The sequence below is a fragment of the Ictalurus punctatus genome, chromosome 15 (genome assembly GCF_001660625.3).
Source record: "Ictalurus punctatus breed USDA103 chromosome 15, Coco_2.0, whole genome shotgun sequence".
Taxonomy (NCBI): Eukaryota; Metazoa; Chordata; class Actinopteri; order Siluriformes; family Ictaluridae; genus Ictalurus; species Ictalurus punctatus.
In genome coordinates, this window is record NC_030430.2 from 1,284,295 (window position 1) to 1,301,330 (window position 17,036).

General features: G+C 39.8%; 1 protein-coding gene across 1 annotated transcript in view; it reads left to right on the top strand.

Annotated features, from left to right (window-relative positions):
• plxna2 (plexin A2) overlaps window positions 1-17,036 on the top strand; it is a 232,277-nt gene that overhangs the window by 126,081 nt on the left and 89,160 nt on the right. Inside the window, exon 5 of the mRNA XM_047160545.2 lies at window positions 4,482-4,582. Coding sequence (XP_047016501.2) covers window positions 4,482-4,582 — 101 coding nt within the window. The remainder of the gene's footprint in view (window positions 1-4,481; window positions 4,583-17,036) is intronic.

Sequence of the window (17,036 nt, forward strand, 5' to 3'; positions counted from 1 at the left end):
CAAACGCCTGATGTGATGGACTCATTACTTTAGACCACCTGTTTGTCCTGGGGCACAGAGAGAGAAAGAAGAAAGAAAGCGAGCGTCACCCCGCAGTCAGCTTTCATATCTGCTGTTGAGAGACACTGTATGTGAATATAAACAGTGTGTGCGCGTGGGTGGGTGTGTGTGACTCATCAAGCAAAAGTGAGTGCCTTACTGGCTACAGACAACAGAAGTGCTGTTGATTAGCCGGAGATGCATGTGCATCTTTGTCAAGAGAAACGATGGTGATGGAACAGTGGAGCATTGCTTCTCTACTCAAACACACTAATGACATTAAGCACGGTCCTCCTCCTCCTCCTCCTCCTCCTACTACTACACACATACACAACATGACCCTAAGTATTATTCACCCCATCCTGTTACACACACCGTGGGCTTAACCATCTTAAAGCTTCCTTCATTTTTTCTTGAACATTTGGTGCAGAAGAAAGAAAAGAATTCTCCTTATATGAGAAGTGCTTACTGGCCTCATGTTAGATTTCACTCAGGGACACGGTGGACTCCAGTAATCTAACGCATGGCATTTTAAATGTATGTAATTTGATTACAGTTACTGATGTAAAAAAAAAAATTGTTACTTTTGTTACAAATTTATTGTTAAGAAAACAATAAGTCAAATTCATTTTTTAAATAAATCACGTTTTCCCCTGAAGATTTTATTCTTTGGCCCTGAATAATTATCCACTTGGAGCGGTTTGACACTACGTAACTGAACATGGGTTTGACATCTTACTGTATAAAACCAGTATAAAATCTATGCTTCTTTTTCTCTTCTTGCTGAAAACATTCGGTATTTCATGGGAAATCAGCTCGTTATCCCTGAGCTGATATCCCTATGATTCTGATTGGTTACTCCTGTTTCTGAGTATAGTAGCTGATAGCCAGTGAAATGTGATTAAACGACCCAACGGATGTGTTTGTTTGATGGCTGGGATGGTTAAATACAGAGGAGTCATTATTAGCATTATGCATGTAGCTACACCTCTGACTAACACTGAAACGTCATGTGATCAAGAGTTAATCTTGGGCACTGATTTGTAAACCCTTAAAGTCCCTTAAATTTTATTTGTGTAGCGCTTTTAACAATGGACACTGTATCAAAGCAGCTTTACAGAAACATATAAACACAGGATAGAGATTTTAAGTGTGTGAATTTATCCCTATTGAGTGAGCCGCTGGCGACGGTGGTGAGGAAAAACTCCCTAAGATGTTTTAAGAGGAAGAAACCTTGAGAGGAACCGACTCAGAAGGGAACCCATCCTCATCTGGGTAACAACAGATAGTGTGAAAAAGTTCATTATGGATTTATATGAAGTCTGTATGGCGTTAGGAGCAGCCGTAGTCCCAGCAGTCTGGATTTGGAGTAGATGAGAGCTCCATCCAGAGGCAGGACATCCGAAACGGGTCAGGCAGGTCCGGAGAGTAGAGAGGATCAGGATCTCTAGTATCTCCATAAAATCGTGTTTGGCTCGACAGAAGGAGAGAGGAGAGAAAAGATTATTAGGACTGTGCTTAGCGTAACAGAAAGTCTAGTCAGGATACGTTTTAAGCCTAGACTTAAACACTGAGACTGTGTCTGAGTCCCGAACACTAATAGGAAGACTGTTCCATAACTGTGGGGCTCTATAAGAGAAAGCTCTTCCCCCTGCTGTAGCCTTCACTATTCCAGGTATCGTCAAATAACCGGCATCCTTTGATCTAAGTAGGCGTGGCGGATCACAGAAAACCAAAAGTTTGCTTGGATACTGTGGTGCGAGACCATTTAGTGCTTTATAGGTTAATAAAAGTATTTTATAGTTAATGCGAGATTTTACTGGGAGCCAATGCAGTATTGATAATATCAGTGTGATGTGGTCGTATCTTCTGGTTCTAGTTAGGACTCTAGCAGCTGCATTCTGGACTAACTGGAGCTTATTTATATTCCTACTGGAACATCCAGACAGTAAGGCATTACAGTAATCTAATCTAGAGGTGACGAATGCATGAACTAGTATTTCCGCATCATGTAGTGACAATATGTTTCTTATTTTAGAAATATTTCTGAGATGAAAGAAGGCTATCCTAGTAATATTATCTACATGAGCATCAAATGATAGACTGGAGTCAATAATCACTCCAAGGTCTTTAACTGCTGCACATGATGAAACAGAAAGTAAATATATTATTCAATATCTACAGTGTTACTGAAAGGAGAAGGTATTTCGTTTTGTGAGTGTGGAATTGAAGTCAGGACAGTGAAGTGAAGTGCTGACAGTTCTGACAAGTTTAAGTGGTTAAACATAAATGTTACTGTATTTGTTTTGACAAAAGTGTGTTTTCTGTGGAACTCGTAACCTCCAAGGAAAGCATTCCTGATGTTATCGCTTAGCTACACTGTTTGTTCTGGCACAAACCATATTTAACTGTTTGGTGGAAATAATCCTAAGATTTCCCGGCTGAGGTCATATGCGCATGCTCAAAATACAGTCGGCATTTTCTCTATCTGGGTGGACTTTTTTAACATGAAAACTGCATTTTCAAATAGCTTTGCATCAGTATGGATTTGAGCTTAAATCCAGGCATCAAGTTTAAGTTTAATTAAAACCAACGGCGCTCTTTTGCATGTTCTCCCCATTGCACGTTTCCTCCCTCAGTCCAAAGACATGCACTGTAGCCTGACTGGTATCTCGAAATTGTCCAGAGTGCATGAATGGTTGTATAAATGTGTGTGCGTGATTGTGGTCTGCGATGGGTTGTCCCCACCTTGTGCCCCGAGTTCCCTGGGATAGGCTCCACGGACCTGTGTAGGATTAGCGGTATGGAAAATGGATGGATGGATGGATGGATGGATGGATGACCTCCTTCATGTTTTATTAATGATGACAGAGTGTTGTAAACAAACCATATGTCCCTTTGCACTGCCAGTGTCAGTGTGTGTGTGTCTGTGTGAGTGTGTGTGTAAGCTATCCAGGTGTATTTTATAGGACTTTTTTTTTAGGACAAGAAGAGGAGCAATTTGAGCTAGCTTCATTAGAAAAGCAAGCTAAAAACATATACTACAAATATACTACAGTGAAACAAAAGGAAAGAAAAGACGAGTGGTCTGGTTGTCAGGACAAGGCTGCCCCAGCATGTCAGGCATGTGCAGAGTGGCTAAGGGCATTGTGGCTCAGCGAAGGAAAGCAGCAGCTCTGTTCCTCACAGGCCGTCTGCTGTCCTGATTGGTGTGTGTATGTGTGTGTCTTTGTTTATGAGACATCGTAGTAGAGGGAACGGTTTGTGCATCTTGTTAGCAATTAAAGATTAATCACATTCATAACCATAAACCACTTTGCCCACAAGCAAAAAGACTAATGTGCAATGATTTAGGTTTACAAAACTACAACCCGGATGTGGAGATGTGTGTGTTGATGTTTTTTTTTTTATTTTGCGTATAAGTGAAGTCTGCTGTCGTCGTGGAAATGTGAAGCATCTCTGAAATAAAGATTTGACTATAGAGCATCACACTAATGCCAGCACTTATCTTTCCATTTTAAGTACTAATTAAAAAAAAAAAAGCTATAGTGCAGACATTGCAGCATGTGTGATCATGTGTGTGTGTGTGTGTGTGTGTGTGTGTGTGTGTGTGTGTGTGTGTGAGACTCATACCTGACTGCACAAATGCACTGTATCTGTTGTACAATAGATTACTGTTTTGGTCACATCCTGTTTAGCAAAGCCCTTACAGCTGCACTCACTGGTGTTCATCTTTCAGATAAGCTTTAAAACACACATACACACACACATATATTCACACACACACACACACACACACACACACACACACACACACACACACACACATATACACACACATGCACGCAGACTGCATCAGTTGCTCCTGCTGCACACTTTCCTGACCACCTGTCAACCACCCCAAACCAGTACACACACACACACACACACACACACACACATGTGCGCACACACAAAAACAAAGGCATTAATGTCTTCATTGTCCACCTTTACACACACACTCTTGTGTGCTACATTAGTGTTTGGCCACTGCTGTTATGTATTATGAATAAAATGCATGTTGTGAAGTTTTCCTGCTGGCTCTGCCCTCCTGAGATGATAAAAATCAATATGCCTTCTATCTGACCCTTATCTACTTTCCACTAGATCCAATTAACTTCCTTTGAACGCCCCACTGTTAGGTTTGACCAATAATGAAAAGCTTGCTTTCAGCTCAGCGAGAAGTCAATGAAAGTACACGTTTCATGCTTTAGTCGGACTTTTCAATGAGCTCCCTGTGATGGTGTCGCTCATATGATCTGTAAAACAAATCTAATCTGATTGGAACAGATTTTACGTGTATGTGTGTGTGTGCGTGTGTGCGCGCGCACACGTGTGTGTGTGTGTGTGTGTGTGTGTGTGTTGGTGAGCAGACTCTGACAGCTGCCGTCTAATCTTCACAGGTGACGCAGGTGCCCATCGAGTCATGCGAGCAGTACGGGACGTGTCACGAGTGTTTGAGCTCTGGAGACCCGCATTGCGGCTGGTGTGTGCTGCACAACATGTGAGTGCTCTTTCTACACAACATTTGCTACGCTGTCGATTACACCGTGACAATCAAAGAGAGCTTGTGATGTCAGTCTCTGAGATATATGAGATAAAAGACATTCATCCAAACTGAACCAAAAAGTAACACTCCAAATAACAAATAAACATAGAGACATCCAAAGTGAATCAAAAACATTTCAAATAACACATCAAAATGGGTCAGTGATTGTTTTTATTTTGCCTCTAGAGGCCGCTCTCGTACTGTATAATGACAGCGGATCCTTCTCAGCTGCTCCCGCAACACCGTGAAAAACTATCGGTGTGGATTTTGGCCGATAACTGATAGTTCATGTAATCTATTAATCGCCAAAACCATCAACTGGTCGACCCCTATTGATAAGTCCAGCTCAGGACAATGTGAAATGCAAATAAATGCATTTTATTTGTAATGAAACAGGTAAGCTCAGCATTTTGGCGGAATGATCCCTGGCTAAACTTCAAAATGATATTAATGATTCATATCATTTTTACCTCACCCATGCAGTGTATGACGCTGCAGTCACTTACAGATAAGCATGGCATCTCATGGCATTTTGACAGATTACATAAAACCAGGATTTTTAAATGATAATAAGTAATGATAATGATAATAAAGTGTAAAAGGAGATGTGAGTGCATGTACGACAGTCACTGGTGATATGAGCACAGTTATCCAATCAGCTTCAGCTGCGTGTACACGAGCCCCTACCCGCTAGTCTTTTATTTAGATTTTACATGCGCACACCACACATTAATTTGCCCTAACATACATCTAATAAACATGAGTTTTGGGGGTTGGGAGTTAAAATCCCACCTCTGCTCCGTGTGCGCGGAGTTTGCATGTTCTTCCCATGCTTCAGGGGTTTCCTCCCCAGTCCAAAGACATATATTGTAGGCTGATTGGCACTTCCAAATTGTCCGTAGTGTATGAATGTGTGTGTATGTGTGTGTGCGATTGTGCCCCTGTGATGGGTTGGCACCCTTTCCAGGATGTCCCCGCCTTCTGTCCTGAGGTTCCTGGGATGGGCTCCAGGCTCCCCTGTGAGCGCGTGTAGGATAAGCAGTATAGAAAATGTATGAAGGAATGTCTATAGCTCTAATATATTGGGATAGTGAGCCAAGGAAGTAAATCAAGAGAGGGGGGAATCAGTGAAGGTACATTAGAGGTGCATGGTGCTGCAGATAAAAATTTCAGGCAGTTAACATCAGTTATGGAAATGTGCTTTATTAATTTATTTATTTATTTATTTATTTATTTATTTATTTATTTATTTATTTATTTATTTATTTATTTTATAAAGCTGAAACCTGGCCTGTTTTTGCAACTTCACCAGCTTAGCAAGTAGTCATGTGAATTTTACTTATTAAATATTAGTTTTTATACCTCTTAGAACTTGAATATGACAATCAAACCCCTTAATTAAGCAATGAATCCTCAAAGAACTCTTGAAGAACCCCTTTTACTAAGCACTAAGCATGTCATTTAAGCACTACTCTTGATGGAGAGCTTTCATAAATATGTAGCTCATTCTGGCTTTAATTCGGCTTTGTGCTCACCAACACACTGCTAGTAAGATGGAAGTGTAGGGGTTTTGTGTTCTTGCGTTTTAGCAAATGCCGCCTGTGAGGCAAGATTCCACGCTAAACAAATAAATACCATTAATCTTTATTTCCTAATAAACGAAATGTTGAGAGAGAAAAAAAAAAAATCTAATGCTGGAAAGAAGACTACAAAACAAACAAACGTGTCTTCGGTGTGTTGATATGAAATGCTAATACCCTTAAAAGAAATGTGCCATAAACAGCTCGTGCTATCTCTCTAAGACTCATTGTAGTCGTACACAAAAACACTTAGTTAAAAAAAAAACTTAGTACAAAAACAATTAGTACTCAGTTAAAAGACTAATGAACTGATAAAGGTCTGAGACTGAGTTCACATTTATAAATTACATGTTGACACTAAAGCCACATGCACAGTTTGTGAGATTATCAGCATTATTATATACATACTCCTGTATGCAGATGTTCAGTTCGATGATTTAACTGCAGACCAAGAAGTTAAAGTGTTTCGCTCACATGTATAAATAAAATAAATAAACGGCGCACTCATATAGCGCTTTACAGTGTGTCCCATTCACCCGTTCACACGTTCACACTCACTCACACACCAGTGGTAGCAGAGCTACCGTGCAAGGTGCTAGCTTGCCATCGGGAGCAACTCCGGGTTCAGTGTCTTGCCCAAGGACACTTCGGCATGCGGAGTCATCGAACCGCCAACCCTACGATTAGTGGACAACCTGCTCTACCACCTGAGCCACAGCCGCCCCATGTACACGCACTCCAAGCAGACATGAGTTTGGTAACACATGCCAAAGACGCAACTGATGATTAGCAAAACCGTCAGTGCAACGTGTGTGCACTTGCTTCACTGTGAGATTTGAGTATGTGGGCCAGTATGAACAGCACATGCTACAAATAATTTGAATTTCATATTGTCTTGACACTCATTTTCTCACACATTCATTCTCCATGTTTTATTTTGAGTAAGGATTCTTTGCGCCGTGCCATTCTGTGTAAACACGTTTTATCATTACATTTTATTCTTGCTGAACAGATGTGTGCAGAACAGATTTTCTATTTAAATGTCTGTGGGCTGTTTTTTTCTTCTTCTTCTTCTTCTTCTTCTTCTTCTTCTTCTTCTTCTTCTTCTTCTTCACGTTTGCAGTTTCTGAGCTTTTAAAAAAAAGTAGGCTTACACTGTGAGAAAGTAAACGCTCCCACAGTAGCCCCCAGCACACAGCGTAGGGTCCGTCACTGTCACCTGGTGGCTCATGTGTGTTACTACACCCAGCTTCATCAGTTTATCTTAACTTATTTTAGCAGCATATTCCAATGGATTACCCCCTTTTTTTTTTTCTTTTTTTTTTTTAAAAATTCATCAAATGCCTTGTTTTTTCCGGCCGGAATTTACAGTATGTATCAGTACGTCCTTGTTTGCAGTTGCTTTGCTAATTCTTGTCTATTTTCCCTGCTGGCACAATGAACACAGCTTCATCCTAATAACCGTCAAGTCGAGCTACTAGCATTTTCCTAATGGTGGCAGCACTGTGAAGAGTGCACTTAAAGTAATTTGCGTAGCCCTTGCAGCGCAATGGGGACAAATAACAGCTCGAGTGCAAGGTACTTTAGTGTGTCTCTTCAGCATGCCAGAACAGGTGCTGCTAGTCTCGGTGTGCTTAAAGACTTTTCATTTTAGAAATTACATTTATTCTACTGTGTTCATCTATGTATATAGTTATATGTAGTTATATATAGAGATGCTACACCTCTCATAAAGTCTGTGTGTGCTACATAAATTCTCATATGTACAATCACACACACAGACGTTTTGTGTGATTGTGTTACGGGATGCTATATGAAATCATTTGTTAATGTGGTTAGAGCTGCGCTGACACACTGTTATTCAAAATGCTGCTGATCAGCCAAATTTGTTGCTTTCCTTTTGCACTAGAGTTATTTATTCATAGGAGGTACTGGTATTCTTTTCCATCTGAAATCTTATTATGTTTAGTATAACAGAAAGAAAAAAAAATCTATTTTGTAAATTGTTTTTGATTAAGCTTCTCCGTTAAGATTTTATGTGCAGCACAGCAGTGTTTCCGGTCTATTCTGTAGTTTATTCTCTCTTCTTCTCTCTCTCTCTCTCTCTCTCTCTCTCTCCCCTACCGCCTTGCCATCATACCCTCAGCCTCAGATGCAGCCACAATAGGCACATTTTCCACAATTTATGTTGTCTGGATGAAATTAGCCTCCTCTCTCTAGCTGTCTCTCTCTCATTTCTCTCTCGCTCTCGTCTCCTGGCTCACGTCTGCTTATTTCTCACTCCTGCAGACCCCTTAAGTATCTCTCTTTCTCTGGATATGACAGAAAAGACAGAAAGAGAGACAAAAAGAAGGATGGCTCTTCATGCATAATCTCTCACACCTTTGAAGCTGTGAATGGGTCTCTCTCTCGCTCCCTCTTTTGCTGTTCGTTACACATTCGCCTCCCCTCTATATCGGCGCTCTAGTGCTGCTCTGGGCATGGTAATTAGCTACATGGCAGCACATTAGCATGATACAGCACCAGCGATGAGCGGCACAGTGAAGAAAGTGGTCAAGACTAGCGCTTCTTTCTGTACCGCCCCCCCTCTCTCTCGCCACAGAATGGCGCGATCTGCTGACGGCCCCTGTAATTACCGGCAGCTGCTGCCTGATGAGTGAAAAGAGAAGGAGAAGAAGAAAGAGCGTGCAGAAGAGAGGGCGACTGCCAGAGAAACGAGTCTGATTTTGGCATGCCAGGGCCACACAAAAGCATCCAGCGTTTAGATTGCAGTTGCAAACACGCTTTTGTCTCAAGCACACTCGAGTCTCATGGGTGTGGATAAGAGCGAGCTTCAAGCGCCGTCCTCATTATGCACACACTCGTTCCCAAAGCTCAAGCTCTAAAGATTTCCCTGCTTGTTGTCCACATTCAGGACATTCACAGGCTGCAGAAGGGTGGCTAGAGGATGGAGAGAAAAGAAATAGTGTGTGTGTGTGTGTGTGTGTGTGAGAGAGAGAGAGAGAGAGAGAGAGAGAGAGAGAGAGAGAGAGAGAGAGAGAGAGAATTGAATTTAGAAAATTGTTTATTTTAATCTATCCATGATGCAGACACTAACATTTTGCATGTAATGCACTGGATTATTAAATAATTGGACAGACAGGCAGATAAATAGATAGACAGACAGACAGACAGACAGATAAATATATAGATAGACAGACAGATAGACAGACAGATAGATAGATATATAGATAGATAGACAGACAGACAGACAGACAGATAGATAGATAGATAGATAGATAGATATGCAATAATTAACTAGTAAAAACTTAATTACTTTCTTTTCCAATTAAATATCCCTTATTGCTCCAGAACTGTAGTGCAAAGATAACCTCATCAAGAGACACAGACACACTGCCTTTCTGTAGCATCACATTTAAAAATAAATAAATAAATACTTTTCCCAATCCCTCATACTTTTGTAGAGCCTAACTCCTTGATTTGTCCAGTCTCTGAACAGTTCTCGTGTCATTGGTGTTGGTGTTATTCCACTGCTGATGTATATTGTTTTTCTCTTTTGTTTTTTTTTTTTGTCTGTCCAAGAATGAAATGAATCAGCTAGCACTTAGATATTTCGTTTCTCACACATTTAAAAACCAAGGATGAAAAACTGCAAGGAATAATTAACGTTAAGATTCCTATCAAATTTCCAACAGGTCAAATTTCAATTTCCAACACAATCTAAGATCGTGCTTTTGTAGTTAACGCCGGTGTGTTTAGTGCCCTCCATTCTTAATTTACATCACTGCTCAACCCAAGGACATTTCACCACGGTGTGTCGGCGCTCATATCCAAACCTTTCTTGTTCACACAATCAACTTAAACAATGGCTCGTTCCACATTCTGGCATGATTTCCTTTGCACTGACTTCCTCAGCACAGTACTCTTTCTAATGCACTCTTCTAAAAGCTGAGCAACAGCATGTATAACTCTTATCTCCATCTGTGTTGTCACATTTTCTGGATGAAGAAAGACAGGTCTTCTTATTATTTATTTCCCCCAGAAATCTAAACACGTTAATTTCTGAAAGTAGGTTAGTTCCAGGCCTGAGAGAGCATCCAACAACCTAACAACATGGTGCTAATTTTAATGTTGACATTTTAATTGCACTATTAAGTTTGTTATCGCGACCTCACTGTGCATAAAGCGCTTCTTGCTGTAGTTTTGCACTCAACAACTAACTGGAAATGTACAAGGAACAAAAACGTCACTCCCTTAAACCAACGAAATGGTTTATACTGAAAACGGCCACAAATACTGAAAACACACAACAATACTGAAAATGCCCGCAAATACTGTAAAACAACCACAAATACTGAAAACAACCACAAATACTGAAAACAACCACAAATACTGTAAAACAACCACAAATACTGAAAACAACCACAAATACTGTAAAACAACCACAAATACTGAAAACAACCACAAATACTGTAAAACAACCACAAATACTGAAAACAACCACAAATACTGAAAACAACCACAAATACTGAAAACAACCACAAATACTGTAAAACAACCACAAATACTGAAAACAACCACAAATACTGAAAACAACCACAAATACTGTAAAACAACCACAAATACTGAAAACAACCACAAATACTGAAAACAACCACAAATACTGTAAAATAACCACAAATACTGAAAACAACCACAAATACTGAAAACAACCACAAATACTGAAAACACACGAAAATACTGAAAATGCCCACAAGTACTGAAAATGCCTGCAAATACTGTAAAACAACCGCAAATACTGGAAACAACCACAAATACTGAACGGACCTGCAAACACTGAAAACAACCACAAATACTGAAAACCACAAATACTGAAAACAACCACAAATATTGAACATACCTGCAAATACCGAAAACAACCACAAATACTGAAAACAACCACAAATACTGAAAATGCCCGCAAATACTGAAAACAGCCACAAATACAGAAAAGGAAAGAATTTTCACTGTGCTGTAATGTATATGTGACAAATGAAGGCTTCTTCTTGTTGTTCTTCCCGTTCTTCATTCACAGTGGTTCAATAGCTAGATCTTACAGCATGTCTGACAGACAGCAGCCCAGTCGAACAACCCTCTAAACTTTAAAAGGTGCGCATAACCCACTGTTTACTTTAAGTGCACTCTCAATATCACGGTCCAGAATGATGAGAATGGTTAGAAAAACTGAGAACCTACTTTTCTAAAACCGTCCACAGAGACTAAACCTGGAGATGTCCACAATACCCCAAATTAGGCAAATGTTGTCAAAGATTGCCCTGTCAGACATCTGGATAAAGAGAATGGCTTGCTCCGTCACCTTCCCTAGTCTTGTAGCTAATGCTTTTGCAGTGAGAACACAACAAAGCCACCAGGCGCCAGGTCAGTGGTCTTCATTCTCAAGCAAGCGGGTCAAGACAACATTCCTTCCCTTAGGCTATCTGGAAGCACATCACACAAGCCTTGCCCTAACACTGACCAGAAAGCTTTATAAAACTCAACCGGAAGACAATCAATGATACATGTCTGTCCGTTATACATGCCTCTGAGAGCTGTATGCAACTCATCTATGGACAGGTCCCTGTCAAGCATGTCAACTGACTGCTTTGTGATTTTGGGAAGAATTTCCTCTACCTTTCGCACCCCTGAAAGCTATCTCTCTGCTTACAAACTTCAGTACAGTCTGACAACAGAACCTCTGAATCTGTATAAACCATTTTTTGTCCATTTTCTTCCTCAAGATCAAAGAAAAGCTTGAAAGGACCATCCGTATCTCTCACACTGTTAAATTGAGAGCAGACCATCACCCCCTGCAAAGCTATTTTTTACTTTGAGAGCATCATATTGCACTCGGTTTCCCATGGCCTCCACCAAATCCTGGAGTTCCACTTGAAGTGCTAAAATTATTGGAACTTTTGCCACGTTCCACCACTACCACAGGGAGAAAAGTGACTTCAGAAGTGTCCCAGAGAAAGAAAAAAAAAAACCCTCTTTAAAATTGACCTAATCTAAATTGCATTATTATGCACCTTGTGGTTTTCCATCACATTTAAGTATAGTACACAGAACCATGAGCCAATGATCTGAAAACACAACAGGATACTATGCACTGAATACTGAATAAGAGTCCAGACTCAGCTCACATTTACTGGTCACTGACCAAAAATTTCTGCAGCAAATTGTATCTCCATTATTTCACTCATTCATTCCTGTCCATGCTGAAAACCCTACAGTGTAGCCAATGCCTAAGATGAAAAATCAATCGAATTTTCAAAAGAGAATCGTCTTCACTCCTACATCTGGAGCATATACACATACAAAATACCTCTCAGTCTCAATGCACGCTCTCACACAAATCTTTCTTTTATAACTTATTCATGTTGCTTTGTCTTTCCTTCAGAAAGATGACATCAGCTTTTTTTGCTTCTTTTTTATTTATTTATTTATTTATTTATTTTTTATGATGTCTGCTCTTTCTCTATAATACCTAGCCGTTTGTGTTTACTGCTGTTGTAATAATTTCACTTATGGCGAATCAAAAAATAAAAAAAAATATCATATGGAGGAAAAGTGGAACTTTCAAATATTCTAGATTCATTACACATGACGTGAAATGTTTCAAGCCTTTATTTGTTTTAATCTTGATTACAGCTTACAGCTCATGGAAATCAAAAATCCAGTATCTCAAAATACTTGAATAAAGAATTTATAATACAGAAACGTCAACCTGAGAAGACTCTAATCAGATAATTCACTCAAAGGCAAACTCAAGAGTCGATGCAGCGTCTACCAGGAGATTTTAGATCACTTCATGCTTCCATCTGGTGACGAGCTTTATGGAGATGCGGATTTCCTTTTCCAGCAGGACTCTGCACCTGCCCACAGTGCCAAAACTTCTAGTAACTGGTTTCTGACCATGGTATTACTGTGCTCGATTGTCCAGCCGACTCTCCTGACCCGAACCCCATAGAGAACCTATGAGAGACACCAGACCCGACAATACAGACGAGCTGAAGACCGCTATCAAAGAGACCTGGGCTTCCAGAACACCTCAGCAGTGCCACAGGCTGATCGCCTCCACGCCACGCCGCACTGATGCAGTAATTCCTGCAAAAGGATTAAAACCCAGACCGAGTATCAGTGCATAATTTATCATACTTTTCACAAGGTCGACATTTCTCTATTACAAATTCTTTATTCGAATATATTGAGATTTTTATTTCCGTGAGCTGTAAGCCGTAATCATCGAGACAAAAACAATAATTTGGCTTGAAATTTTATATGTAACTTTATGTGTAGTGACTCTAGAATATATGAAAGTTCCACTTTTTGATTTCAATCACGGAAAAAAATTAACTTTTCCACCACGTTCAAATTGTTTTGAGATGCACCTGTATTTATGTTGACCGCCAGTTTTATTACAAAAACACTAAACTGTCGTGCCGGTTTTTATTTATTTATTTATTTATTTTTTTAACTCAGATAATGCACAATTTTATATTCAATTCAACCTCCTGGATTAATTGGGAAGTATTTCCCAGCCCTTACCCCTCTTAGACAGTTATTTAATAACTGTTTGAGTCTGAAGAATAAAACCGTCACTATCTCACGCATGATCAGTTTCCGTTTCACTTCTTACTTCTTACTCTTACTAATATAACTTTCCTGTAGTGCTCTATGTCAGTGTGCTCTTCTGGGTATTATGTTTCTGGATGGTATTAAGTTTCACGGGTGTAAATATGTCCTGAAATACAACCACATCTCAATTGATCTCATTTGCGTCGTTCTTAATTACTAAGTCCGATAAGATTTCCCAGCACCAGTCAACACTCCTCAACCCTGATCCATTTTAATGCTGATATCTTGTTAAGTTTTCACAACTCCTAGAGATTGGAGTCACCATGCTGCCCACAGACACTGACAATTTATCACACACCGCTTATCCAAATCATTCTTAAGCTGTTATGCTGAAGAAGAAAAAAGAAATAAATAAATGAGAGCGAACGAGGAGCTGGAAAACTTTGCTTTTGGATTTGGCAGGATTAATCTCGCCAACAAAGCACACTAATCCTAGAGATCTGATTGGCTGAGCTCCAGCATGGTCAGAGGTCATCAGAGTTCCTTTTGTTATCTACTGCCGTGCCGTAGCTTTGAGTTCCTCCGTGGAGGAAAGTGCAGAATCACCACTGCTTACTCAGACATGGCATAATTATGGAGAAGAACAGGATGTTCTATGTTTACAGCAAACAAAGCGAAACAATGGTGAGAATGGGAGAGCTTTTTCGCCACAAACCCCAAGGTATTGAAGAGGGAAAGCTATGCGTAGCTTTCAATTGGTAGTTTTGGTGCTACATAAAGAACTTCTAGTTCAGTCCCATAATTTCACATTCACATATCAAAAATGGGGATATCAGATAATTACTCAAAACGTTGATAGATTTTGAGTTTTTTGCGTTTTTGCAAGGACGAGTGGATTGTAACGGCCAGATCCAGATGTGCTACTGTATACTAGTAGCCTTGGACTCAAAAGATTGTTTATTTTTTTATTTTTTTCTGCCCTGAAAGATTTTTTTTATCGGTTTTTCACTTGAATTACATTTTGGTCGCTATATCACATTAAAAGTTGGAAAAAGATATGATGTGATTTATTCTGGACTTCGCCTGCATTTTAAACCTCCATTATAAACCAGGGATTGAAACATAACATCCATTTTGACAGCAAAGGAAGAGTATACTGTACAACCCGCAAACACTTTTTACATACACATCTAAACTAGCATCACTACACAACCAATCAGCATGGGCTAAAAATACCAGCTCCCTAACGGCTGAACTGAATCCATCATATCAAAGCAGAACTAATCACAGTGAGAATAATATCCAGCACACTGAGGTCATTACATGGTCCAGCTTGCACTATCCGTGTTGAACACAAGTCTTACGTTAGCACGGATCACAACCCTGAGACTATCTATCAGCACACCAAATAGTCTCCCAGCTGCGTATCGATTTCAGCATGTGTAAGAAGGCAGAGAAGCCCGCACTCGCTCCTAGACACGACTAAATGAATGCAGGTGTGTTTATGGCTGTGATGGCGAGATGGAGGAGATGGAGCTGATACAGCAGGCAGACTGCAGTCGCTGTGAGCTCAGTGTAGTGCAGTTATGAGGAAGGAGCAACAAACAACATGTGTTACAGTACTGAAGGTGCTGGGATTCACGTCTCTGTACTTCTTCTCTTCTCTTCTTCTCTTCTCTTTACTTCTTCTCTTCTCTTCTTCTCTTCTCTTCTTCTCTTCTCTTTACTTCTTCTCTTCTCTTTACTTCTTCTCTTCTTCTCTTCTCTTTACTTCTTCTCTTCTCTTCTTCTCTTCTCTTCTTCTCTTCTCTTTACTTCTTCTCTTCTCTTCTTCTCTTCTCTTCTTCTCTTCTCTTTACTTCTTCTCTTCTTCTCTTCTCTTCTTCTCTTCTCTTTACTTCTTCTCTTCTTCTCTTCTCTTTTCTTCTCTTCTTCTCTTCTCTTTACTTCTTCTCTTCTCTTCTTCTCTTCTCTTCTCTTTACTTCTTCTCTTCTCTTCTCTTCTCTTTTCTTCTCTTCTTCTCTTCTTCTCTTCTCTTTACTTCTCTTCTCTTCTTCTCTTCTCTTCTCTTTACTTCTTCTCTTCTCTTCTCTTTTCTTCTCTTCTTCTCTTCTCTTCTCTTTACTTCCTCTTCTCTTCTTCTCTTCTCTTCTTCTCTTCTTCTTTTCTTCTCTTCTTCTCTTCTCTTCTTCTCTTCTCTTCTCTTTACTTCTTCTCTTCTCTTTACTTCTTCTCTTCTCTTTACTTCTTCTCTTCTCTTCCTCTCTTCTTCTCTTCTTCTCTTCTCTTTACTTCTCTTCTTCTCTTCTCTTCTCTTCTCTTCTTCTCTTCTCTTCTTCTCTTCTCTTCTCTTTACTTCTTCTCTTCTCTTCCTCTCTTCTTCTCTTCTTCTCTTCTCTTTACTTCTCTTCTTCTCTTCTCTTTACTTCTTCTCTTCTCTTCTTCTCTTCTCTTCTCTTTACTTCTTCTCTTCTCTTCCTCTCTTCTTCTCTTCTTCTCTTCTCTTTACTTCTCTTCTTCTCTTCTCTTTACTTCTTCTCTTCTCTTCTCTTTACTTCTCTTCTTCTCTTCTCTTTAGTTCTCTTCTTCTCTTCTCTTTACTTCTCTTCTTCTCTTCTCTTTACTTCTCTTCTTCTCTTCTCTTTAGTTCTCTTCTTCTCTTCTCTTTACTTCTCTTCTTTCTTCTCTTCTCTTTTTTATTCTCTTTTCTTCTTTTCTTCTATTTACTTGACATTTCCTCTTTTCTCTTCTCTCCATTTCTCTTCTCTTCATGTCTCTTCTTCTCTTCTCTTCTCCTCTATTCTTCTCTTTACACCTCTTCTCTTCTTCTCGTCATTTCTCTTCTCTTCTCTTAATTCTTCTCTTCTTCTTTTCTCTTCTCCTTTTCTTCTCTTTTCTTCTCTTTACTTTATATATCCTCTTTTCTCTTCTCTTCTCTTCATTTCTCTTCTCTTCACTTCTCTTCCCATCGTTTCTCATTTTTTGCTTTTCTTCTTTTCTTGTCTTTACTTTACATTTCCTCCTTTCTCTTCCCTTCTCTTTCTGTCATCAATCTGGTGGCTTCACACTGGAGTGTAGATGGAGGTGTGTATGTGTGTGTGTGAGTGTGTGTGTGTGTGTGTGAGTGTGTGTGTGTGTGTGAGTGTGTGTGTGTGTGTGAGAGAGAGAGAGACAGGACAATGTAATTGCCTGTCTGAAACACAGGGCTAAAAGC